Raw genomic sequence first — 27,588 nt, forward strand, 5'->3', positions numbered from 1 at the left:
GCGATTTTGAAATTGGTTTCCTAAATCTAGCGATGACAATTGGTTTTCGAATTTCTTGTTAAGAGTTGACTAATATCTTGTAAAACTTGTGAGGTTTATTAATTATTATTCTTTAAATTCATAATTAGTGGTGTTAATAAAAGTACAACTCTACGCAACGGTAAAGCACAAGGAGTATAACATGAGTATTGGACATTTGAATCTTAGTGGCGTCTTAGTATGAAGCATTTAATACTTGGAAGGCAAGTCGCCCTCGTGGAGGTAAGGTTACGGTGTGTCCTGTTGCCCCTCTAAGGGTCTTGTCCACACAACGTGAACATGGGGTCTATAGAAAAAGGAAGTTACTTATTTAAAGCTACTCTGAATGTGTATAAATTGTAATTGCGTCAAAATTTATTTAGAGGGCGAATCAAAAGGGGGAAGTCGCTATTTTTAACAATTAATCGAGTTTAACTCAGAAACTGAGTTATTAGAAAAAAAAATAATAAAAACTATCTCAACTTGGCCCAAAATCTAGGAAAATACCCACCAGAGCCACCTGCATTAGATGGGGTAGGATACCTGCCACTGCCAGACAAGGCAAAATCTAAATTATACTTTAAATATAAAATTTATACAATGATAAAGACCGAATAGCTACAAAATTTTTTAAGTCATGGGATTTAGGGGCGTGACGGTAACATTGATGTTATTGCTGAACATTTAACTATTAATCAAAATTAGCATGATAATGACAAATTATGAGAATGGCCTAGAAACTGGCATATATATATATATATATATATTTTCATATTCAGTACCAGTAGAGGCTCATAAGGTTTATTTTTAATTTTTATGCAGCTTGGTATTAAATTAAACGCATTCAACGACCCCTACTAAACTTAACAGTATCAACAAATCAAATCTCATTATTTATTTTTATTATCAATAAAAATTCATAATCACTATTATTATTATTATTATTATTATTATTATAAGCAGGAGATATCAATTAGATTCTCATCTGCTAAGTATGAAGTGCTATTTTCGTATTTTTTGTCTAATGAAATTATTATGGACTTATTTATTTTTGGGATGGATCTGAGCTGGCGATGGAAGTGGTTATGTTTATATGTTTTTCTCATGAGTTTGTTAATTTTAAATTTAATTTACTACAATCTATAAGTTATTTAAAATTTATCTAATATAAATACAAATAATAATATATATAATGTCAGATTATGTTGCACGGAAACGAAAAACGTTTCTGATAGGCATAATAAATAGGGTCCGAAACAGGAATAAAAACCATTTCTGAAACGTTTTGAAAATAGGAAAATAACACCTATGAGGTGTTTTCATACAACATAGATGTGAGATGCAAGTTGCATAGAGGCAGACTCCTTTTTATTTAAAAAAAAAAAAATACTGATTTATGTTTATTAATTTATTCCAAAATCTTCTTAAGAAATTTGGGCTGGACATCTATTTTAAAACTTTTGAAAAATTGGAGGAGCACTAGGGGGAGAGGACAGCCGTCGGATTCCGATGAGTTTGTAGATCTGACGGTAACCGGCGGCTCTCCTAGTAGTGAAATTGAAGAGAGGGAGAGAGAGCGAAAGCGAGAGCGGGGAGAGAGAGAGGGCGATCGATTCTGAAGAAGAAGAAGAAGAACCCAGAAAAGGGTGCTTCTTTTCTTCTCTCTCTTCCATTTTCTCTCAAAATTCTTCTGAATCTCTCGGGGAAGAAGAAATTGAAAGAAAGTGGAATAAAGCAAAACCTAGCAAAAGCGCCGGAAAAAAAAATTGATTGAAATTTGAATCCCATCCATTCTTTGAGATTTGATTTGTTTGTTGGTTTCGAGGTCTGTGCAATTGCAATGGAGATAGATAGAATCGAGTGCGTATCGTCGTCGGACGGGATGGAGGACGAAGAAGTCGCCGCTTCTCACCATCCAAACAGTCATCATTTCTCCTCAAAGTCTCACAATGTGGTAATCCCATCTGGAATTGCTCCCGCAACCAGCGTCCACGAATTGCTCGAATGTCCCGTTTGCACCAATTCTATGTACCCTCCAATCCATCAGGTTTGCATTATTTGTTCCTCTAATGCTTCAATCGCTTATTCTTGTGTTGGGAATTCAGTTTTATTCTGAGTTGGCTCTGTAAGAGTAATTCTGTCAAGATGGGGGCGGCGTGTACATGATGGATTCGAGAATTTTATATTTGGGGCTTGCTTGATTGTCTTGCATGCCACATTTTTGGGGCAGCAATGTGTGGCTAGTTCTGGATCTTTCTGGTATAAATAAATTAAATTGGTTTACTAGATGCCTGGGGCAGGAATCTATCAGTAAATTAATGGAGGAATTTGGCTTTTGTGTTTGGACCGGCAACTCTTAACAAATAAAACATCAGATATTAAGTAGTTTTGGAAATTCCACATAATCTTTTGTATGTTGTAGGAGATCTCTTTGGTTTATTCAAAATTGGAATCTAGAGAGCCAAACATTTTAATCCCTAGTAAGGATATATCCATAGTTCTGATGGCCTGTTGTTATTATGTTGCTTCATTTAGTCCAGCAATCATTTAGGGTGTGTTTGATAGCATTTAGTTGGAAAAGAAAATATTTTCCAACTTGCATGGAAAACGAAAATCACTCCCCCTCTAAATGGAATTTTTCATGGAAAATAGGCCAAATGATGCTTTTAATGGTTGTACGATGGAATTCAATTCTATGGAAAATGTAGTGTGTCAAACAACAAACATGGAATTTAATTCCTTGGATGGGACATTTTCCATGTATTTTCCATGTTATCAAACGCACCCTTATTTGATACCAAAGAAAGATGGTCTTCCTGTTTTGCCGAGCATTTACATGCTCTGAGATATTCTCCTATGTTTTATTAGAAGAAGGTTGCACTGCATAAGTGACATGGTATAACTTATCAGTTGGCAACCAGATGAATAAGGGTAGATCTAATGATTTTTTAACAGGATTCCTTATACTTTTTTTGGTTGGATGGTATAAGTATCATATATGTGCCAACAGCTACAGTTATCCCACCTACAGCAGATTGTGGGATAATTGACATCCTAAATTTCCTGGGATATTTTGTCGATCTAGGACTACTTATTTTTGCCACTAGTGGGGAACTCAACCTGCCGTAGGTGGGTTCTCTGGATTGGAAATCCAATTTTACCATTTTCATTTTGCAAACAAAAATAAAACATTGTCATAAACCTTAATCCCCTACAAAGTATAACTCTGCAATTGTGTCTATCTTTTGTAAAACCATTATATCCCACATTTACAAACATAAATGAGTTCAACAACAAGAATTACAAGCCTTACTCCCACAAGATGAGGTCGGCTACAACCTACATGAATTCTAGATCTTCTGCCATTTTTATCCATGGTCCTATCTTTTGTAAGGTCATTAACAGAAATGAATAAAATGAACAGTTTGTTCCATGATGTACATGTCTCCTCTAGTTTAGAAAGCTCTATTCATAAATAAAATGAAAGTTTTCATTTATAATTATTAAAATTAAAAAACTTGAATATGATATTTCCATGACATATGTCCTCCAAGTGTCGAAATAGTGCGTGGTTCTAAATAAATTAAATAACCAGTAGGAAAAGTTTGTGTGCATACCGGACATCTGGTCAGGTGCATTAATGAGTGATAGGACAGTGGTGCAACACCTCTTGGAAGTGTTCTTGCTTTTTAGAATAAAACATGCTTCCTTTCTTAGTGGCCCTTTCACGTGTCACTTGATGGCAAGGTCTTGTGGAATCAGGTTTCCCTATTGTTTTGAAAATTAACCTCCATGCTTGCCAAACGTGAAAGCCAAGGAATAGTGATATTTAGATCCATAAACAAGTATCTAGGCCAATTACAGAAACAACACTGCATTGCTGATGGTTGATAAAAGCAAGATAAGTAAACAAATCTAAGTGCTGGTATCCATGTTAGAACGAACGTCAAGAATTCTAATAATGATTATATATATTTTTTAAATAAATAATCATAAAACTGTAATCCAACACTGTAATTCTTGTCAGCAGTGCTAATGAAGCCTGTTTTTCAATTTATTTTCATTGGATGCAGAACCTGAAGAGCATATGTTACTGTGACATGGGTCCTTCCTCCTCCCATGTGTTTACCTCATAGGGAAATCCTAAATAACTTTCCTAGTTCTATAATATTGAAACTTTTATTTGTCCTGAGATGAGTGTGTGCCCCCGCCAATTTGGGTGGTGGGTGGTGGGGTGAGGTGCAACTCAATTTGTGATAGGTGTTGGTCAACAATTTGGAGCTTCCTTTATTTATTTATTTATTTATTTTTTACACTGGGTTGAAACTTTGGATTTGCAACACAGCAAGTTCCAGTTTAGAAATAGTTTTCTATCTAACAGTTTTTGGTTGATGGTATCAGATGTTCTCGGTAAACTGTCTTGCATTTTCTAAATTATTTTGACTTTAAGTTTCCATAGTTTTTAATTGGTTTAACTAACTCCTGCGCTGCTTGGGATCCCCATTCTTGGGGATTTGGATCACATTCCTTGTGATCCCGGGACACAAAAGAACCACGATCTAGATTGTGTGATCTGGAATCTGGATCATGGTTCTAGAGGGGTAGGAGTAAATCTGGTAACTATGATTCAATCCAAAACATGAATCTTGGTCTACATATTTCTTTGAAATAAAGGGGAATTCTTGTCATGTAAGCTCTCTATTTGATGTGTTAGATATTTGAGGATTTATTTGGGAAAGGTGGTTTGTTGTTTTGGCAGTGAAAAATATGAAAGATATGCATGTTAAATTTTGTATATTCAATATATTTAAGTTTGGGCTTGTTAAATCATTTGTCTTAGATTAGTTAAAAGGCTCAGGAAGATAGTGGTCAAGGATGTATTCGGTTAGTTTATGTTAGGTTGGTTAGTATTGTAATGGTTTGTTGGTTTGTTATCTTATAATGCCCGCCCCTTGTGTATTATAAATAGGGGGTCGAGGGGGTCTCATTTGAGACACAATTGTTATTCTATCTTGAGCAAAAAAAAGATCGAGTATGTGCTGTGTGAGAGAAAAGTAGTTTGCTTTGTAATCTCAAGATTCTGTATAGCCTGTGTGAATAGGGCTGTGAGAGATCTGAGAGCAGTGCATGTAATCATCTGTTGTGTTTTCAAGAAAGTGGAGAAAGGCCAAAGACAGTCTAGACGTAGGTTCTTCATTAGAAGAACTGAACCAAGATAAAATCTCGGCTTCTTGTGTGTGTGTTTGTTCTGTTTCTATTCATTTTCTATATTCTATTTTTCTCTTTCGTGTGTGGAGAGTTTCCTACTGTTCGTGAGAGTTGAGAGATTGATTGTGTGAGGCGGAAGACTGGGATTACAATCTGGTATCAGAGCTAGTGTTGTCACCTTTCAAGAAATCAAGAAACTTGTGAAAAGGGATTTGATAAAGGCAGTTAATCATGGCTTCTTCTTCATCTGTCTCAAGGCATGACATGAGAAGTTTGATAGGCAAAACGACTTTGCCCTCTAGAAGATGAAGATGAGTGCTCTCCTCGGCAATCTTGGCCTTGAGGAGGCACTAGAGGGAGAATTGAAAATGCCCAAATCCTACACGAAAGAACAGAAGAAGGATATCCTCAAGAGAGGCTACAACACGCTGATTCTAAACCTCGATGATAAGGTTTTAAGGGAGGTGTCCAAAATGAAGACGACAACGGAGATTTGGCTTAAGCTAGAGAGTTTTTACATGACAAAGTCCCTTTCCAACCGTCTACCTAAAGACTAGATTCTTTACTTTTAAAATGCATGATAATCAAAGACTTCAAGATCACATATATGAGTTTAAAAAACTCTGTTTAGATCTTGAAAACATAGATGTGAAATATGATGATAAGGACAAGGCTTTACTCTTGCTCCATTCTTTACCTAGGTCTTATGAGACTTTGTTGATATCTTGAAACACGGTAGAGACACCTTAACACTAGAGGATGTGATAGGTGCTCTAAATTCTAAGGATTTAAGGAGCAAGGTTGAGGGAAAATCCTCCACAGGGGATGTCTTGACCGTAAGATCTATAAGCTTTAAGAGAGACTCTAGAGGTAGGGGAAAATCTAGGTCGAGGTTTAGGATGTGAAAGAACCCTATAAGATGTTACCATTGTCATGACAAAGGCCACATTAAGAGAGACTACCCCAAGAAAAAGAAAGACTTTCTTGATAAGGAGAATGTTGATGGGGGTGTAAATGCGTGTGAAATTGGGTATGACAATTTTCAGAAAAAACTAAGTCTAATGATTGGGTTAGAGACTTCGGCTTCTCTTATCACATTACCCCTAAGAAGCATTGGCTCCTTAATTATCAAGAAATAAATGAGGGAAAAGTCTTGCTAGGCAATGACCATGAGTGTACAGTATTAGGGATTGGTGATGTAAGGTTGAAAATGCATGATGGATCATATAGAACCCTTTTTGCAGTAAGACACGTTCCAGAACTCAAGAGAAACTTAATTTCTTTTGGTGAATTGGATAAGAATGGCCTTAAGGGTGCAGTATTGAAAATATCAAAGGGATCCCTAGTATGCATGAAGGTAGTGCTGCAAAATGGCATGTACCTTCTGCAAGCAACCACCTTGAGTGGTGAAGCTGCAGTGGCAAGCAACAATGTCCAAAAGCAGGCAAGGCTGTGGCATCTACAAATGTCACACATAAGTGAGCAAGGGCTCAAGGAACTTGCCAAGCAAGGTATTTTAAGGCATGGTCAAGTTATTGGACTAAGTAAATGTAAGTCTTGTATCTATGGCAAAGCTGCCAAAGTAAAGTTTAGCAAGACAACCATTCATTCATCTAAATCACCCCTAGATTATATTCACTTGGATTTGTGGGGGTTAGCTCAAACCCTAATCCATGGTGGCTCTTGATATTTCTTATCAATCATTGATGACTATTCTAGAATGTTATGGGTTTATGTCTTAAAAACAAAGGATCATACCTTTGAGGCTTTTAGGTCATGGGAAAAGATGGTAGAGAACCAAAAGGGCAGGTCTATCAAAACCATAAGAACTGATAATGAGCTTGAATTCTGCAATAGAGAGTTCAACCAAATGTGTAAGGATAGTGGGATTGTTAGACACTTGACTGCCTTGGGTAACCTTAAACAAAATGGGTTGGCCGAAAGAATGAATATGACCCTATTGGAAAGGGTAAGATGCATGCTCTTCCATGCAAATATGCTCAAATCATTTTGGGGAGAAGTAGTTTCAACTGCAGCCTATGTGATAAACAGGTCACCATCAGTTGCGATTGAATTTCAAACCCTCTATGAAAGATGGACAGGGCATAACTCATAAGCTAAGTCCAATTCACCTTGGGGTATTTGGATTCTTAGCCTATGCTCATGTGAAACAAGGCAAGCTGGAACCTAGGCCAAGAAAAGCTTATTCATAGGATACCCCACTAGTGTAAAAGGCTACAAATTATGGAACCTTGAACTAGAAGGGGCCAAGAACAATAGTCACAAGAGATGTGACATTTGATGAAGGTTCTACCATAAAATCAAGAAATAAGGAAACCCAACCAGACTTAAGGGAGAATGCTAAGTCCATAGATGTGGACATTAGAGGAGTAGTGTCTGAAAACACCCAAGAAGTATCTGAAAATGATTAGGATTTGGATGATCAGGTCCAAGAAGAGAATCAGGATCAGGACTCAACTCAATATGAGGAGAGTGAAGAAGGTAGTGATGCAGACTCCAGCCTAGGAGATTAGCCAGACACGTCGAGATACAGTGTGGCTAGGGATAGGCAGCAAAGGAGCCGAAGGCCTCCCTAGTGATATAGTTTCTCAGACTTGGTGGCATATGCACTAACATGTGCATCAGAAAGTATAGGAAATGAATCCCTCACCTATGAAGAGGTAGTGGCCTCTAAAGAATCAAGAAAGTGGATAGAAGCCATGAAGTCAGAAATTGCATCCTTAAGGAAGAACCAAACCTGGGATCTAGTTGATAAGCCAAAAGGACAACGTATAATGCGCTATAAATGGCTTTACAAAATAAAGGAAGGGGTTGGAGATAACCTTAAACCTAGGTATAAGGCTAGGTTAGTTACTAAGGGTTTTACCCAAGTTCAAGGAATAGATTTCAATGAGGTTTTCTCACCTGTTGTGAGACATACCTCAATCAAAGTGTTGTTGGCCATCACTACTCACTTAAACTTAAAATTGAAGCAAATGGATATAACAACAGCTTTCCTTCATGGAGACTTAGATGAGAGAATTTTAATGGATCAACCTAAAGGCTTTGAGTTTAGAGGAGAGGTGGAAAAGGTATGTTTGCTTAAGAAATCCCTCTATGGTATGGGCTTAAGCAGTCTCCAAGACAATGGCATAGGAAATTTGATACTGTTATGATAAAATAAGGGTATCTTAGAAGTTCCTGTGATTGTTGTGTTTATTATAAACATATCTTACCTAACATCTCAATCTAGTTGCTTCTCTATGTTGATGACACGCTCATAGCAAGTCAATCCGAGCAAAAGATTCAGCAACTAAAGCTGAGACTAAAATCTGAATTTGAGATGAAGGAATTAGGTGAAGCAAAGAAAATTCTAGGGATAGAAATCTCTAGAAGCAAACAACAAAGAAAAAATTACCTATCTCAAAAATCCTATCTAGAAAGGCTGATATCTAGGTTTGGAATGGCAAATGCTAAGGCAATGAGTGTGCCATTTACCTGCCAGTTTAAGTTGTCCTTGGATCAATCTCCCAAGGATGAAAAAAGTATGAAGGAAATGGAAAATATTCCATTCTCTAGTGCTGTGGGAAGGTTAATGTATAGTATGGTGTGCACTCGGCCTAATTTAGCTCATGCAATGAGTGTTGTAAGTCGGTTTATGGCAAATCCTGGTAAACTCCACTGGAATGCTGTAAAATGTGTATTTAGGTATTTAAAGGGCTCATATAATACTGTTTTGTCTTATGGTGGAGTAAACATAGGAGAACTAGCTAGCATCATAGGGTTCTTAGATGTAGACTATGCTGCTGATTTAGACAAGAGGAGATTCACAACCGAGTATGTTTTTAAGTTGTGGAACTCAACAATCAGTTGGAAATCAAACCTCCCAACATGTGGGGGCTTTATCTACAACTGAAGCTGAATATATAGCTATATCAAAAGCTATAAAAGAAGCTATGTGGCTTAAGGGTCTAGTTAGCGAGCTCCTAGGGTCAGATGTGAAAGCCACTTTGATGTGTGATAGTCAAGGTGTCATACATTTGTCAAAGAACCAGGCTCACCATGAAAGAACTGAGCATAAAGACGTTAGGCTCCACTTCATTAGGGAAATAATTGAAAAACAAGATGTTATACTAACCAAAGTTTTAGGTGAAGAGAATGCAGCTAACATGTTTACAAAAGCTGTACCTATTGCAAAGCTAAAGTATTGCATGAAGAAACTACAGGTAACTCAAGATGCTAAGTAAAGAAAATCATGGTTGTATGGGAGGGTGCAGGTAGCAATCTTGAGGAAGCCTAATCTAACTCAAATGGGTGGAGAATTTGTTAAATCATTTGTCTTAGATTAGTTAAAAGGCTTGGGAGGATAGTGGTTAGGGATGCATTTGGTTAGTTAGTTTTTGTTAGGTTGGTTAGTATTGTAATGGTTTGTTGGTTTGTTATCTTGTAATGTCCGCCCCTTCTGTTTCTATTCATTTTCTATATTCTGTTTTTCTTTTTCGTGTGTGGAGAGTTTCCTACTGTTCGTGAGAGTTGAGAGATTGATTGTGTGAGGCGGAAGACTGAGATTACGTGGCTTTTTCTAGAAATTATAATGAAGTCTAAGATTGGATTATTTTATGTTTTTCTAATTTTTCTTTGGTAATAAATAGTTAGGGTTAAGCTTTAATTAGGGTCTATCTGATTACTTCACTGACAAAGTTACTTGAGCTTGGCACTCTCTTCTAATATTATAGCAGTGACCCATTTCGTGTATGGGATTTAGTACAACTGGTAGAGAGAGTTTATTTACATTAATTTTGTGCAGCTGAACCCACCTAGTGGGATTAAGGCTTGTGGTTGGTCTTTTTGTGTAAAGTTGATGTCCGAGATGTACATTTACCTATCATGTCATGCGCTATCCAAAACTATTATATTTTTTATACAACCAGATTTTGTCCAATTGAAATTCTCATTTCATTGGGTCTATCAAGAGGTTATTCTCATCTTGTCATTTACACAGTTTATTTGTGTGGATAAGAAGACTTTGTGTATTGGCAGGAATCATCAAAGATTACTTGTATAATAAAAACCAACATTTAGGAGGGTTTGTGCATGAAAGATTCTCAGGGATGTGAAGCTATGTAAATAGTTTTGTGTTTGAAAGTCTTCTAGGCATGGAAGCCGTGTGGGTACTTTTATGCATGGACTCTTGGAGTTCCAAATATTTTAGGATTTTATTTATTGCTGTTGATAATCATTTTATTTTATTATAAATTGGAAATGAGAAGAATTAAGAGGAAAAGACTAGAGAAGCTAGATTAATACTTACTTTTGGGGGGGGGGGGGGGGGGAGCGGACCAAAAGAAGCTGCTATAGTAATGCCATGTAGGATTTTTCTTAAAATTTTTAAGGAATTAGATTTATTCTTTAGAGGGCTAAGCAACCGCCTATATTGCTATATGTATGCTAGCAATCAGCCAATGTTCTACCTGGTAAAAGAACAGACTTTAAATGCAATATAAGTTTATTAGATCAATAATATATAGGGATATTATCTTTGTGTTTCATATAAGCCTATAGTTATCAAGGTAAATCCTTAGGGTGGAAGATGAGTGACAATCTAAGCACATGCACTCTGGAAATAGTTTATCTTTTAAATAAAATGTTGTATCACTACAAGAATTTCGGGTTTTAGTGACGGAATATTTCTGTTGCTGAAGCCCAAAAATCTGTTGTTAAATCAGTTTAGCGATAGATTAGCGATGGAATACATTCGTCTCTGAAGTGCTCGTCGCTAAATTTTAGTAGCGACATATTTGTCGCCAATTTAGTGACGAAAAATTTTTCGTCGCTAATTGTAATTTTTTTAAACTTTAGCAACAGAAATTTCCAATGCTTTATAATTAAACGATGGAATTTTCTGTCACTAAAGTAGAAAAAATATAAATAAAAAAATTAAAATTTAATTTTAGCGACAGAATTTTCCATTGCTAAAAAACAGTAAAAAATAAAAAAATATATAACATAAATTACATTTCTGACGGAAAATTCCGTCTCTAAATATATCAAAAAATAAAAAATATTCTATAGGGACTAATTCTATTGTTAAAATAAATATATTTTTTATTTTTTATTATAATTAATTATTAAATTAATCTAAATAATCTAAAATAATTTTAATTCTATTATAAATTAAAACAAGAATTATTATAGAAATTATAAAATTTATATTTATAAAATAAAAATTAATAGTCAAACAAAATATTAATAAAAAGTAAAATATCATCCTACTTGTTACATCAAAATAACTACGAAACATATTGTCATCCTGACTATTAATTTTCATAATCGTCTAGATAACAAAATATTAATGTCATCCTGATTGTTACATCAAAATAACTATGGAATATAATCATTTGAAACATTTCCAGCATTAGGCGAGTCAGGCTAGGGAGTCAACTGTGGATGAGAAGAAGAAGAAGAAGGAAACATGCCATGAATAGATGTAGCAAGTTGTTCAATCAAAGCTCGCATTTCAAACATCTATTGTTGAAAGTCGTTCAACTCCAAAGCTTGTGAGTTTATCTTCTCTGTCATTTCTTGTATGGTGGCATTTTCCTATGGCCAGATAAGATAGTAAATGAGCTGCCGATGATGGGAAACTTCGATTGGGATAAGGATCCCATGCCGTAAATCCTCTTCTTCTTGTTTTTCCCGCCCGCAGTCTGGATGAATATCTAGTCGCAATCTGGCTCAACTGGCTGATCAGATCCCTCATCCGATTGAGTTGCTTGCTCCAGCAATTGTCCGTACGTTGCCTACGACAGTTTAACGAAAAAAAATAAAATTAATTACGAATATTAAAATTTACGTTAATTATAAAATTGACATTATTTACAATAAAAAAAAACTTACAGCAATGCTCGCAGAACATCTGTCGACATACGTCCTCTCTCCTTCTTCAGTTTTTTTTGAATGAGTTCGTTCAAAAACTTCAATCAACGTGGGCTCTCTCCCAAACTCCCCTTTCTAAAAAAAATGATACATAATAATTTTAATAATAAAATTTTACAAATATTAACAAATTAAATAATTTAAATTTCTTACAATTCGTCTCTTATGCTCCATTAAAGATATGGAGCCCTTAATGTGGCGGGAAGGACCGGCACCAGGGCCACCCGTCTCACTCAACCGATTCAGCGACGCTTGTGTAGACCATTTCTTAAAAGCTTCATCTTGTTCCCACTTCTGCATCCAACGATCCCATATATCATCTGGCACAAAACTAACGATATACGACTGTCATACAAAGAGGTCAAATGATGATCAACAATAGGGGTGTGCGCGGTGCAGTTTGGTCGGTCTGAACCGTTTTCAGCACGCCAAACCGTTGGTGCGATTTTCTGACCAAACCAGACCGCGGTCTAGTTTGGTGCGATTTACCATGGTTTGAAAATTTGGTACAAGTGAGCCTTAAAACCACTAAAAATGCTATTTAAAAATGGTAAATAAGGACACAAATATTGGTAAATAAAGGCAATCAAAAGTAAATAAATAAGAGCAGAAAATAAAGACGAAATAATATAATTCAAGATACAACATTGAAAGCAGCTAGGTCTTCGCTGCCAGGTACATGGAACGGTCCTCGTTGGTGAGATCGGTGAATCGCTTCGGCCCCAGCTATGTCTCGTAGATAGCTTTAGTTCCCCTTCGGTCCTCTCATCTGCCGTAGCTGGCAGTGGAACTATGGGCGTGGTTTGCCAACGATAATCCGAGGACGAGGAGAAAGAGAAAGCAAAAGAGAAGACTATGGAAGGGTGCAACAGCAGGGGCGATCGGATGATTTGGATTGGGGGGAACTGTGGAAGGGTACGGCGCTAGGGTAGGGTGCAGAGTGCGATTGCAGGGGCTAGGCCGCTGAGGTGCTAAGGGATTTGCGATTGCAAGGGTTGGGGTGCCGATTAGGGTTGCATGGGTGGAGGAGGGGGCTTTGGGGGTGGCTTTTATAACAATAATTTTTTATAATTTTTTTTTTTTATTTTCTTGGGTGGTTCGGTTTAAAACCAAACTGCCAACTGTATAAACCGCGAGGTTTGCGGTTTGTACAGCGTCCAAATCGTTTTCAACTACAAAAATAAAAAATCGACCGGGCCGGTCTGATTTGGTTCGGTCTGGTCAGTTTCCGCGGTGCACCGATTTTTTTGAACACCCCTAATCAACAAAACAACGAAGAGCTTGACGCACGAATATGAGCATTTAGAGAGTTTAGATAATACTTCCATAAAAAATAATGAGACATTTCGTGAATTTATTTTAAAAATAGTTTATTTATAATAAAAATTGCATGTTCGAGTTAAGTTTTAATAACCATTATTATATATTGAATTTACACTATTATTGTTAAGATACAATAATGATTTTTTTTTTATTTGAGATAATGTCTCGATTAAGATGTAAGAGAGTTATCTCTTGGCGTTTCCGAGAGGCTTGCAAAGAGAAAAATAAGTTTAGGGCTCGAGTCAAATCACTTGTAAATATTTTGATTCATAAGTCAATCTTTGTGTTCAAAGTGAAATTATAATTTCACTAAAATTGTGACATATATTAACGTAGCATTAAGTTCTCTTATTTATAGAGAGCAAGGGACTAACAAAGTAATCCCTAGACTCCTTTCTAATACAATCCCCCGATATTCATTTTTGAGATTTCTAAAATTTAGAATAATCAAAACTTTAACAATATTATGGTTTTTAAACTTTTTATTTATTTTTCAAATGCAGTGTTTGTTTACGAATTTAACAATATTATGATTTTTAAAATTAATATATTTATTTAAATTTTATAAATTAATTTTTTTATATTCACCTCATGTTTAAATGTATATTTAATTTTTTAAATATATTTATACATTAATATATTTCATTTTTTATATAATTTAAATATTTATATATTTAAATATTCATCTCAAGTTTAAATATTTATAAATTAATTAACTAAAAAATAAAAAAAAAATTAAAATTTGCGACGGATTAACAGAGATGGATTCTCCATTTCTGTTGCTAAAAGTAATTTTGTATTTTTTTAATTCTTTTTGTTATTTAAACAAATATTAAAATTATTATTTTTATTTTTAATTTTAGCGACGAATTAATATTTCCATCGCTACAAATAGCAACAGAAAAATATTTCCGTTGCTAAATTTTAATAAATAAAAAATAAAGTTAAATTTTAATTTAGCGACGGAATTGGTTTTCCATCACTAAACTTAACGACGAAATTAATTTTCCCTTACTAAAATTAACGACAAAATTAATTTTCGGTAGCTAAATAAAAAATTAAATTTATTTATTTTTCTTATTAAAATTTCATGACGGATTTTAGCGACGGAAATATTAATCCGTCGCTAAAAATTTAAGAATTTTTTAGTTTTTATTGTTTTAATTATTTTAGCGACGGAGTAATATTCCGTCGCTGTTCTGTTGCAAAATAGCGAATGACATATCCGTCACTAAAAATCCGTCACTAAATCCCGGATTTCTCGTAGTGTATCATGTAGGGTACCATGTTGGATGATGACATTCGGGAAATACTTCCAAACATTATTTTGCAAATCAGTAACTGGTTTCCAGACTGGTTTGGGTGGCTGCAAAAATCAACAGGCGAAAAATCAGCTGGTTGAACTGGTGAACCAGCCAGTTCAGCTGATTATCTTTTTTTTTTTTTTTACTTTAATTTTTTATTTTTAATTCTAAGTCATAATTTTATTTTTATTAATGAATTAGTTTGAAACCTAGTTCAATTGGTGGGCTTTCCACTTTCTCAGTTTGAGACCTTTTCAAAAATTTGCTTCTAAATACCAGTCTGACACTTATTCAAGGGTCATATTATTTTTAAAGCATACTAGGAACTAGGGTCCATAGTATGTGTGTTACTCAAACAAATTGGACCCATGTTACAAGTTTAAAAGAATAAGTTGAAAACTAATTAGTACATAGAGGTTAACATGGATCTATTTCAATCATTGCTTCTTCCTCTAGATGTTTAATTTCAAAAACTGTAAATCCCAAAATTTTTAACATGTTAATAAATCTTTATGGGTGGGTATTAGGATTTTTTTTTCACATGCATGTAGAATATACACAAGTTTCAACTTGCTTGTTAATAGATTTTTGCCAAGTTATTAATAGACCTTTATTGATAGATACAAGATCTTTTCTTTTGTACATATGTAGAATGTGAAATATTCATATTATTTTAACACAATACAACAGCATACTAAGCCTTTATTCCACTATGTGTGGTTGCTATATGAATTCTAGCTCTCCATTTATTTCTATCCATGGCTGTACCTTCTATAAGACCACCTTACGATTAATATCTTCATCTACTTTTTTTGCTAAATACTTATTTCATTTGATCCACTCTCCCTACTAGAGCTTTTATTAGTCTTCTTCTCATATGATTAAACTATCTTAATCGTGTTTTACATATCTTATCCTCAATAGAAGCCACTCTAATCTTATGATGAATAACTTCATTTCTAATTATATATTTTCTTGTGTAGATGCATATTCATCTTAGTTGCTCATATTTTTCACGTATTGGGGCTTTATTGTCCAATATTTTGTGCCATACAACAAAGTTAGTCTTATAATCGTTTTATAAGATTTTCCTTTTAGTTTTAATGTAATTTTACTATCACGTATAATATCAGATGCATGTTTTCATTTTAACCATCTAGCCTTAATATGGGTAACATCCCTCATTAATTGATCTAAGATATCTGAATTGATCTATTTTGGTATTGACTTTATCTTCTAGTTTTACCATAGCATCATTGACACTTATATTTTTTTTAAACTTACATTTCATATATTTAGTTTTCACTCCACTTAACTTAAAACCTTTAGATTCTAAAGTGGTTGCTCATATATCTTGAGCTTAGTATTCATGCCATCTTTTGTCTCATCCACCAACACAATGTTGTGTGCAAATAGCAGGTACCACAACACCTTTTCCTCGATATACTTTGTGATTTTTGCGAGGGCCAATAGTTAAGAGCTTAATGCAGATCCTTGATGTAATCCCATGTTTCTACCTGATAATACATATATTTGATAACCTGTATATAAGTAATTCAGACACATTTTTTCTATAAAACACTCCATAAGATTTCTCTAGAAATTGTCATAAGCTTATTCTAGATCTATAAACATCATATGTAATTCTTTTGTTTATCTCTATCCTTTTCCGTTAGGTGCCTCACCAAATATATAATTATGCTTGACCTACCTGACATCGAACCAAATTTCTTTTTGCGACACCTTGGTTTTTCTTCTCCATCTTTTCTCATTCACTTCATCCCAAAGTTCCATCATGTGCCTCATTAGCTCGTTTTCTTTATAATTTCCATAAATTTGTGCATTTCCTTTATTTTTGTAAATAGGCATTAAAGTGCTTTTCCTCCACTCATTTAACATCCTTTTCTTATTCAAGAATCACATTAAATAATTTTGTCAAAAAATGTCCTCTTCCCCCGTGCATTTCCATGCTCCTATCAGTTGTATTTTATTTGGTCAAATTGTTTTGCTATTCTTTATTGTTTTCAATGTTTGCTTTATTTCTTTTTAAAATTTAAGTATATAGAACACGTAATTCCTATTTATTTAAGAGTTACTAAGAGCCCAACACAATGCTTATTTCAAGAAATACTCCTTCCATTTTAAGCATTTCCCCCTCATTGATTGCCCCCTCATTTACTTATACTTTTTGGTTTTGTCTTTTAAGCATTTCATTTGACTTAAATCCATTGGTTCTTTCTCCCTTGCTTTAGCTAGTTTATATATATCCCTCTATCTTTTATATCAAGTTGTGGTGTAAATTTCCATAAGCTTTTGACTTTGGTTCACTAATTGCGTGTTTTGCTTATTTTTTGGCCAAACTCTACCCTCTTTAGGATTTTTCATCATGGCATTTATGAAAAGACTTGTAGCAGGTTCTCTTGTTCCTCTTCATTCCATCACTAAGGCTCTTTTTGATTTGAGACTTTTCCCTTTGACCGTTATTGTGTTGTTTCAAATAGCAGTAGCCATTTCACTCCACATTTTGTTAGCTCTCATTCTACACTCCAATTTCTTCTGTCATTCGCTAGTCCCTTTGAAATGGTTTGTTTTTCAAGTTTTATTACCTCTGATTATTGGACTTAATTTTTTGTTATTTTTTCTCCAACCTTTTGATATGGACATTAATGACTTTCCGATCCTCACAATATAAGCAATCACCTTGCCACAAAAGCAAGTAGCCCGACATAAAACTTGTTCAAACCCCCATAGCTATACATGTATATGATCAGACCAATCTTATAAAATAGTCAGTGTTCATTTCTTTTGTCTACGCTTGATTTATCAAACTTAGATTAGTTTGTTAAAAATAAATTATTGCTTATAAAATTAATCAGACTCAGACGTAAAATTGTTACTCAAGTTCATGTTGGTGCATTTACATAAAAACATCAATTTTTCCATACAGTGGTTATATATGAAGCGCACACAACCTAAACTTGTTAAATAACTTGAATTGTCTTAGTTATGAGGTTGAAATGTTTCAACTACATATTATTTCTTCAAGTGTGGAAATATTTTTTATTTAATTCTAGAAATGTACTAGAATCTCTGAAAAAATTCAAATTAATAACTAAGAAGATTTAATGAAAATTTATAAGCATTTTTGAGATTGCAAAGCAGGGCCTCGTGCATTGGGGACGTATCCTTTTGAGATGTATTCTTTAGCATCCTTGATTATTAAATTGAATTTGAGATATTTGAGTTGGTTGAAAGTTTTAGTTTGTTCTTGTTCTTCTTTTTAGTTCTGCATATTAACATACTAGACATGACTTGCTTTCTGACTAGGCTTATTCCCCGTCTGCCATAGAAGAACAATTATATCTCCTGCTATATAAGTCATTATCTATAGTATGTGGATGCTTATTGGTTATGTTCCAGTCTTACAGTCCCAGGACCCCCATAATAAATTATTTCCTAAGTCAATGTAAGTTTGAGATATTTTTTAGTTATGCAAAATTTGCCTGGCTGACGTGGCTCTTTGTTCATGCATTCTTTTGACATCTTCTCAGATTTTATTATTTTTTCCCCTGGTTTTTGTAGTTAAATCCAACTTTTGGAACTGGATGGTATAGATTTGGGATATGACGTAAACAGAAAATAGAATTAATAAGTTTACCCATATGCCCTATTCTTTGGGGCAAAGAAAAATTCTTGGTGTTTAGTTGCTGTATACCGCCGCAATTTTGTGACAAATATTACATCTTGCAGTGTCACAACGGACATACATTGTGTTCCACCTGTAAAACGAGAGTACACAACCGCTGCCCGACTTGCAGGCAGGAGCTTGGAGATATTCGGTGCCTGGCACTGGAGAAAGTAGCAGAAGCGCTTGAATTGCCCTGCAAGTATTTTTCCTTGGGATGCCCCGAAATATTTCCATATTACAGCAAGCTCAAGCATGAGGCAGTGTGTAACTTCAGACCATACAACTGCCCGTATGCTGGTTCAGAGTGCTCTGTAACTGGTGATATCCCTTTTCTGGTTACGCATCTGAGAGATGACCATAAGGTGGATATGCACACAGGATTCACATTCAATCATCGTTATGTAAAATCCAATCCCCGTGAAGTAGAAAATGCTACTTGGATGCTAACGGTAAGTGTTGATTTCCCAATTGGAAAATGGTTGTAGAATAAAACCATGTTTAGTCTTTTTTCTTTTTTACACACATCTTAAAAAAACAATTATGGGTTAGATATGGATCGAGCCTGGTCTTTTACCCTTGAGGGCTCTGTGATGTACAACACACATATTTAGTGGCTTATTGTGTGGTTTTGCCATCTGATCAGTGGGCATGATGTTCTATTCTTTAGAAGGAGAAAATGATGAGAAAATCGTAGGCTAAGAACAACGATCCTTGCTCATTCCACTGCTTCTGTTGTCAGGTTTTCCATTGTTTTGGCCAATATTTCTGCCTCCACTTTGAAGCATTTCAGCTTGGCATGGCTCCCGTGTACATGGCATTCCTCCGATTCATGGGTGACGAAAACGAAGCCCGGAATTACAGCTACAGCCTGGAGGTTGGGGCAAATGGCAGGAAGCTTATATGGGAGGGCACCCCGCGGAGCATCCGGGATAGCCACCGGAAGGTGAGGGACAGCCATGACGGTCTGATCATCCAGAGAAACATGGCACTCTTCTTTTCTGGTGGGGACAGGAAAGAGCTGAAGCTGAGAGTGACAGGGAGGATATGGAAGGAGCAGCAGAACCCGGATGGTGGAGTGTGCATACCAAACCTCTGCAGCTGAGGCAAAGTGTTGCTTTTATGAGAAGACATTTTTAATGATTTGTGTGTGTGTGTGAGAGTCCCATGTTGTTCCTGTGCCATGTTGTGTGCTGGAAAGCTTGACCAACTGTTGACAAAATTCTCTCAGCTTCTTATAAATTGTTTTAAAGAGTCTTCCTCTCTGTTGTCTTGTCTTGAGTTCTGACGCTTAAGGCTTCATTTCTACATATGCACATCTCTGCTGATTTCTACTAATTTACACACTCTTCTCAAACCCTCAAGTAGATTGTGCCCAGGCTCACCCCTTACTGCTAATTCATTACCAGGCATCTGCTTTACAGCATAAGACCCATAGCGGAGAGCTAAAGATCCATGGTTTCTTTTGTTCTCCACGTTTTCATTTTGCAGCAACATAATTAGCGAGCGTCGTTTTGATTTTCTTGTCGTTCAAAAGAAAGAAATGCAAAGACAGAGACCCCCTAGGATACTTGTTTATTTTTAACGTTCGATTGTGTTGTTCCCTTAAATCATGAAAGAACTATATATTAACTGAAGGATAATGGCAAGCAAATGCAACATAAGAATCAGCAATTCTAATTGTCATATTGTTATCTTATTTGCCTGCCCACATTATCCAATCAACTCAGGAACATTAAAATTCCAGATGCAGTTTATCATCACACGACCACTTAAAATAGTTAAAGTTAATAACGGGAGGGAATGGGAGGGTATCATGTAATTATATGCTCCTATTACTTAAAGTTGACTGATTTTCAAGTCTCCAATTGAATGCAAAGAATTTCCTTGTAGTCGCAATAAATCTACAATATGAAAATCTAGACGTCTAGAATCAAGACACAGAGAATACAAGTTCCAGACAAGATCAAAACGGGCTAATCATTACCATATTTGACAATCACCAGAATTCCACTTGCTTCCACAGATGACAGTGACACTTTATCAGTTACATTGCAATAAATCTTTATCCGAGAATTTCATTAAGCTTCCACTGAGAGGTCCACTATCATAACACATATAGAAGCCAACCATCGTATGATCATTTCCATCTGATTACATCCCATAGGACGAGAGAAACAGATAGACTCTGGTTTATACCTTAAAATCCTTTAATCTAGGAAAAGGAATGCAAAAAGATAGCCTTTTCTCCACAAATAATCCCCAAATGAATCACTTCCTTAAGCTGTTACCTGGGTACTTGTGACATCAATTTTATCCTGTTCACCCAAATTCTCACCTTTAATGGCTTGTTCTTCCGCAACTGCATCTGCAACATTCTCTTCTTTGCCTGTTTCCACCTCTATATTCGTAGAGGCGGTCTCAGCGGCATTTCCAGTTGCATCTGTAGATTTCTCCTCGCCTTCCTTGTTCCCAAATAACTTCGATGGTATCAAAGAAGAGATAGCAGCTCTTGAACTAGCCTTAGCTTTTTCAGCTTCCTCTGCCTCTTTAGCTGCAGCCTCAGCCTTCTCCCTCTTTACCTCTTCCATAAGCTTGACAAGGTCCTCTTCCCTACCTTCCTTGCTCAATTCTCCTCTAACAAATTCTTGCAACTCGGCACTAAATTCAAGGCCCTCATCCCTCAATAGACCACCAACCATTTTAAGCACCTCATCAGCCTTCCCAATATCAAACAACGCCTTCATCACAAATGTATAGCTTGCATCATCCATCTTCAGCTTACCAACCATCAAATCATAGAATGATTTTGCCTCATCAACCTTCCCCACTTTAACTAGCCCCTCAACCAATTTGTTATAAACTCCCAAGTTGGGCCTCAGCTTAGAATCCACCATTGTTCTAAAATATCCAGCAGCAGCATCTGGTCGATTCTCTTTAAAGCAAGTATCCATCAACAAAACAAAAGTAAACTCATCCGGGTTAACCCCTTTCTCACCCATCCCCCTGTAAAGCTCCTCTGCTTCCCCCAACATCCCATTGCCACACAACTGTTCGATCAAATTATTGTAAGACAAGGTGTCTGGCCTACACCTCTTCTCGCCCATGGTATTGAAAACCTCAATTGCATCCTTAAATCTCCCTTGCGCACAATACCCATCCACCATCACATTATAGCTTCCCAGGTTCACAGTTAGCTTCCCAGGCGGATTATGTTCCGAGAGCATTCTATCAAACAGTTGGAGTGCCTCATCAAATTTCCCATTCTTGCACAATGCCTCCAAAACCGAATTGTACGCAACAGCACTCATCTTAATCTTTGAATTCTCACCCACCGTCTTCTCGTAACACTCCATGGCCTCCTCCTCCATTCCTCTCAAGAAATACCCCTTCATCAAGTCCCCATACACAACCCCGTCCGAAACAAACCCTCCCAATTTCTCTTCCAATTCATTATAAAGAGAAAAAACGCCATCAGGATTAGAATTCTTAACCTCACCCCGCATCAGATAATGATAAACAATCGGATCAGCTTCGAAACCCTTCGACAGCATCTCATCCTTCAGCTCCAACGCCCTCTCGACCTTGTTATTATCAACCAGGCCTTTGATTAGGATCCGATAAGTGGTCGGCGAGGGGTTGAAAGGCGCGTCATTGATCAGCTGCTTGTAGTGCTCCAAGGCGGTGTCTGTTTTCCGGCAGTCCATATAGGCGTTGATGAGGAGGTTGTGAGTAACGACATTGGCTGCCACGCCGGCCTGCGTTATGAAGCGATGGAGGGAGAGGAGCTCGGCGTAGCGCGACTGACGGAGGAGCGCCGCCATCACGGCGTTGCAGGTGAAGATCGTCGGCCGGCAGTTCGAGTAGATCGAGTGCCGCGTGAGCAGCGCGGCTTCCTCCAAATCGTTCTCGCGGATGAGAGTGAGGATCCGGTTGTGGAGGTTGAGGCGGTTTCCGGTGAGGACCGAGACGGTTTCGGGGACTTTGGGAGCGTTAGGGTTGGGAGGAGCGCGGGGCGGCTGTTGCTGTTGTTGCGGTGGCGGTTGGGATTGCCGGAGAGAGTTGAGAGGGGGTTCGATGCGGAGGCGGCGCTTGCGGCGGCGGCGTTCCGCGGCGGCTTCTTCCGGGGTGGCAAAAGAGAGAAACCGGAGAGAGACGAACGGCAGCGGCGGGTGGCTGCGGCGGTAGGGTTTGATGACGGTTTTGAGGTGGGCGAAGAAGGAGGGCTTGGAAAGAGCCATGGCAGCAGCAGCAGAATGGAGAGAAACGAGAGGCAGCGGCTGCGTGATAGGGTTTTGAAAGGGCTTAAAGGATTTGGGAAGGCCTTGTTTGGATACCAATATCATTTCGGAAACAAAATTTTCAACCGAGAGAGCGAGAGAGCGATGAGAAAATGGGTAAATTACACCCCAACCCCTCTGATTTAGAAAATTTGCAGGAAAATTCTTTGCGAATTGCGATTTAAAAATATTGTTGATGGGTCCTTGTTTGTGCATTTTTAGTTTCCATAAGCCTTTAATTAAAAATAAGTTGTATTTGATATTATATTAGAATTATTATAAAATATTAAAATAACTCATGGGAATTTGTGCCAAAATAATAATCAAAATTACAAAAATTTAGAAAGAATTTAATAAGACTGTATAGGATTGTGGAAAAGGAAAATTATACTTTGTTTACAAAAGAAAAGACAAGACCCAAATGCCAATGGAGTTTTGAGTGCGGTTTCCCCTTTATCCTGAGAAAATTTAATTCTAATTCTTTTTCACAAAGTTCAGTTAGAAGAAAAAAAATAAAAATTCGATGAAAATGGGCCATGGTTTCAGTTGTCAGTGAGATTTGGGCTTGGGCTGAATCAAAATTTTGACAGTCCAAGCCCTTCTGATATTCTGAATGTCCATTTACAAAGATGGCTTAATTAATTCTTCTTCTATTGTATTTGTATAGTATACCCAACTCAACTCAACTCCACTCCCCCCAAACAAGGCACGCATTTTGTTAATTACTCACGAATTATTAATAGGGTGGTTGTCTATGAATCAAATTGGTTTGAATTTTAAGGTTAATCTTCACCTTAATCAATTATGAATGGGTTTATTATATCTTTAGATCCACCTAATCTCAAAACATAATCAAACTAACATAAATCAATTAAATTCAAATTATATATGGCTTCCAATTTCTATAAAATGGTATGGAATTTCTAAAACATTAATGATATGAAACAAAATAATTACAAATAACCATTTGTAAAAATCTCAAAACCTGAAACAACATCTTTTGTCATTTGTTGTTTGTTGAGACAAATAGTTTTAACAAACATGGGTTTGGTCGATGGATGTATTAAGATTGATTTTAGATTTTAAGACGAACATATATAAATACACATTTACAATTATAAAATTAAAAAAAGTTAAACACTTAAAAAAGTTACACTTACAAGTATAATTTTTTTTATAAAATAATATTAGTTATTAAAATATTTATAGAGGTTTGATTATTTATGAAATTGTAATTCATTAGATACATCAATCAATCTTATGAAAATTACTAATTTCTTGTTGTAATTTTATTTATTTCTAGATTCTAATATTGTTTGCTAAAGCACTTTGATTGTTTGGATTTTTTATTATATGATTTTATTTATTCATTTTTCTTTGTTCAGATAATTATTATTTATTTATCTATTTCAGTTATTTTTTAGAGAGTACTATTTGTCATTCGCTGCATTAATTAACCAATACTGTAGCATTTCAAAAATTTGAAAACAAGTAAAAATAATTAATTTTGGTATTTGAGGATATGTTAGAATATTTGATGATTTTTGAGAAAATATTTATTTATGATATTTTGAAGAAATATGAAATTAAGGTGATTAATTAAATTAATTGAAAGTATTTATGAAAATAATAAAATAAAATATAAATAATAATAATAATAATAAAATAAATGTGTAAATTATATTAATTTAATTTAAATGAATGAATTAATATATAAATATATATATATATAGGTATAGGTGCGGAGGGGGCATCAATTTGTAAAATCAGATGGGAGAAAAAGGGAGCCCAAACATTATATATATATATATATATGTATGTGTGGACGCGTGGCGCGTTGAGGGTCGTCGAAAATTGCCTTGGCCTCCAAGCTCTTGGCTGTGTCATTTATAAGGCCAATTCGGTCATTCCAGAAACCCACTTCGGGCAAAGCAAAGGAAGAAAATAAAAAAGGAAAGATGAGAGGAATGAGAGAAATAAAGGAGAAGAAGAAGGAGGCACACGACAGCTAAGGAATAAAAGGAAAAAGAGAAGAAAGGTGAAGAAAATAAAGGATTTTTGAGGTTATTCAGTGTTTAAAAATATTTTGGTAAGTGGGTTAAATTATTAGAGGTGTTATATATGCAAATCATAGATTTTTCACGATTGGATTATGTTCATTATGCGGTTAAATTTAATTAATTTGAGCCGTTAACTTGTTATTTTATGTAGAACGCTTTACTTCGTATCGGGATCGTAGAAAAGTCAAAAATTAACCATTTTCAGGCAAGCTCCTAACCCTCTCTTCGCATTATTTATTTCTCGTGAAAGTTTTCGAGGTTTCTTATATTCAAAACACTCTCTCACCTTGATTCGGTTCCACGCATTAATAATAATACTCCGCGTTGCAACCACCCTATGATTTATATGTTATTAATGAGGTTATTGTTGATGGAATAAGTTAAGCAAAGATATCTTAGTGTCTTTCATTTTGACCGTTACGGAGCTTTGTATCGCTCTATTTTGCTTGGGAATGATGTCGAACCCATTGGGGCCAGGTTTTTAGAAGAATTGATTATGGTTTAATGGGGTTATGTTAATAATTTGTTATGAATGTGGAGATGGTTTTCTGTGTATGAGAAGAGATGAGAACATGAATGACATAATGGTGTCTATGCTGTTATGGATAAAGTGAGCGAAGTGATGAGTTTAAGTGACTAAGTTTAATGTTGTCTATGTGTGTCTTAAGGGTATGGGTACAAAGCCACTGACTGTTGACCGCAGGTCATGGCAGTTGATGGCTGGATGTATGGGCGCCAGTCATCGGTTGTTACGATAAATGCTAAACGGGCCAGAAGAGCTAGTACTCTAGATTCCCGCCTTGACTTGTGTATATCATGATGTGTGTGCTGCATAGGGATTGTGTTGCATTCACTTGGGGACATGATTTGTATGTGATGAGATGTATGAGCATTTGCATGACCCGGTTGGTCTAAGAGCCAACTTGGGTATCCTAGGTGAGCCGGTGTATTTAGAACATATTGCATGTGTGAATTCTTATGTGCGGGCGTAGCATAGCCTGATACTTGGTTTATGGGAGCCTTGTCATCACGTTTATACTACAAAAGCCGTTGTATTTCTTATTTGTTACATGGTGAGAATGTGCGTTTTAGGTGATAAGTATGGATGTTAGCGTGGTCACGGTAAGATCTTGGGGTGAGACCCACGGTGGCGTGGTCCACGATAAGACCTTGGGGTGAGACCCACGGCAACATAAGACCTTGGGGTGAGACCCACAGCAACTTAAAGACCTTGGGGTGAAACCCACGACAACAAAGTATGTTGTGAGCGACAGGAATGGACATGTAAAGGAAATGGTATGGAATGGTAGCCTATAGAAGGCTGCCTATAGGTATGTATGTTGGACTTGGGTGCCAGTGTGTGTTTTATGTGGGCCCCAATGACCATTTATGTGAGATTTATTATATGTTTGTGCATCTAGAAATAAGACAGGTATTGAGCATGGCATGATATGACCTTGCATTATCATGATTTGTATGGGGTGTCATGGGAAGAGTCATATCCTAAACCTATAGCCTTCCTTTCATGAGCTTACTGAGTCTCACGACTCACGTTTGCTTTACATCATTCCAGGTTAGGGATTCGTCTGTGATAGCAAGTTCATTCAGCGGGATTTGGGTCCAGGCCGTCGTGTCATGGTAGCAAGTGTAGAGCTCTCCCAAAACTAGATCCTGGGTGTCATTGTACGTGTGTTAAAGTTAATGTTTTATGTTTGAGATATATGTATATTATGTAAGCCAAATGGGCTCACAGTGATCGGCTGTGTAATAACGATTATGAAATGTGATATAAAAGAAAGATTATGACTTAAATAAGGGTTGTGCGTGAGTTGTAGTCGTATTATTGTTCGGTATCATTTTAGTAATGATCCTCTCACGGATCCTCTTTGTATACGAGGAGGCGGGCCGTTACAAACACTATATGATTTGTCTTTTTTTTGTATTATTTTTTGGTTATTTTCTTTAACGTGTTATGAATGTTTGTTTCAAATAAGAAATTATGGTGTGTTTCATTGCCAAAAAAAAAAAAAATGGCATTTTCTATTGTATTTATTATTATTATTATTATTATTATTATTTCCTTCAACGTGTTACAAATGTTTCTTAAAAATTGTTTTTTCTTAATTTTTGAGAAAAATATGACATTTTAATACTTAAAATAAAAAACAAATTTTATAGAAAAAGTTACTAATCAAACAAGTAAAATTAAAATTTAATTAAAAAATATTTTTTTGAACATATTTTTCATACCAATCAAACACACAAATCTTAAAGGGTAAACACTAAAACAACCAGCTAGTTTGCCACCAACTGAGACAACCACACCAACTTCATTCTCCATCTTACTTCCTGCCTTCAGCTTCAAACAAGGAGAGTCTATAAGTTAGTCTTATTTGTTATTACTTCATTTATCTACTATTCTGTTATAATATTAGAAAGAATTGGAACTATTGTATTTACAATATATAAATTAAAAAATCTGAAATTATACATATATACAAGAAATGTGAGTTTTTATAAATATCAGAAGGACAATTTAAGTTCTAAATAACAACTGTCACATATAAGGGCGAGGGGGCGGGCGCTTAGGGTGGTCCAATGGTAATAAAAGGTGTGCTTTTGTGAAATGATGTTATATTACATGTCTCAATCATCAAAGTCTTCTAAATGCACAAATTGGCAAGCTGAAAATGACGATCCACTTGTTAATAGGATAAGAGGAGAGTCAAACATGTAGCATAAAGTCCAAGAAAATTTTTGAGCTGAAAGCAATC

At 35.9% G+C, this 27,588-nt stretch overlaps 3 protein-coding genes across 3 annotated transcripts; 1 reads left to right on the plus strand and 2 right to left on the minus strand.

The window, feature by feature from the left end:
- The first annotated feature begins 1,496 nt into the window (after positions 1-1,496).
- LOC127804671 (E3 ubiquitin-protein ligase SINAT3-like) lies at positions 1,497-19,784 on the plus strand. The gene is made up of 3 exons (XM_052341594.1): positions 1,497-2,065; positions 18,540-18,926; positions 19,217-19,784. Exons 1-3 carry the CDS (start codon positions 1,859-1,861, stop codon positions 19,577-19,579), a joined length of 957 nt encoding a protein of 318 aa, XP_052197554.1. The 5' UTR covers positions 1,497-1,858; the 3' UTR covers positions 19,580-19,784.
- Positions 11,526-12,606, minus strand: LOC127804679 (uncharacterized). Its single transcript, XM_052341607.1, has 3 exons — positions 12,316-12,606; positions 12,124-12,237; positions 11,526-12,026 (listed from the first exon to the last, which is right to left on the minus strand). The coding sequence occupies exons 1-3, from the start codon at positions 12,460-12,462 to the stop codon at positions 11,946-11,948; spliced, it is 342 nt and encodes a 113-aa protein (XP_052197567.1). The 5' UTR covers positions 12,463-12,606; the 3' UTR covers positions 11,526-11,945.
- A 525-nt stretch (positions 19,785-20,309) lies between the features above and the next one.
- On the minus strand, positions 20,310-22,826 carry LOC127804666 (pentatricopeptide repeat-containing protein At3g49240, mitochondrial). The gene has a single exon (XM_052341581.1). The coding sequence runs from the start codon at positions 22,818-22,820 to the stop codon at positions 20,754-20,756; it is 2,067 nt and encodes a 688-aa protein (XP_052197541.1). The 5' UTR covers positions 22,821-22,826; the 3' UTR covers positions 20,310-20,753.
- Positions 22,827-27,588: the final 4,762 nt, after the last annotated feature.

Source organism: Diospyros lotus, chromosome 1 (genome assembly GCF_014633365.1).
Source record: "Diospyros lotus cultivar Yz01 chromosome 1, ASM1463336v1, whole genome shotgun sequence".
NCBI classification, from domain to species: domain Eukaryota; kingdom Viridiplantae; phylum Streptophyta; class Magnoliopsida; order Ericales; family Ebenaceae; genus Diospyros; species Diospyros lotus.

Coding starts and splice junctions, on each gene's coding strand:
- LOC127804666 (XM_052341581.1), bottom strand. CDS start 22,820: ATGATATTGGTATCCAAACAAGGCCTTCCCAAATCCTTTAAGCCCTTT.
- LOC127804679 (XM_052341607.1), bottom strand. CDS start 12,462: ATGCAGAAGTGGGAACAAGATGAAGCTTTTAAGAAATGGTCTACACAA. Junction 12,238..12,315: donor TGGAGCATAAGAGACGAATT/GTAAGAAATTTA, acceptor CATTTTTTTTAG/AAAGGGGAGTTTGGGAGAGA. Junction 12,027..12,123: donor GATGTTCTGCGAGCATTGCT/GTAAGTTTTTTT, acceptor AAACTGTCGTAG/GCAACGTACGGACAATTGCT.
- LOC127804671 (XM_052341594.1), top strand. CDS start 1,859: ATGGAGATAGATAGAATCGAGTGCGTATCGTCGTCGGACGGGATGGAG. Junction 2,066..18,539: donor TGTACCCTCCAATCCATCAG/GTTTGCATTATT, acceptor TACATCTTGCAG/TGTCACAACGGACATACATT. Junction 18,927..19,216: donor ATGCTACTTGGATGCTAACG/GTAAGTGTTGAT, acceptor TTCTGTTGTCAG/GTTTTCCATTGTTTTGGCCA.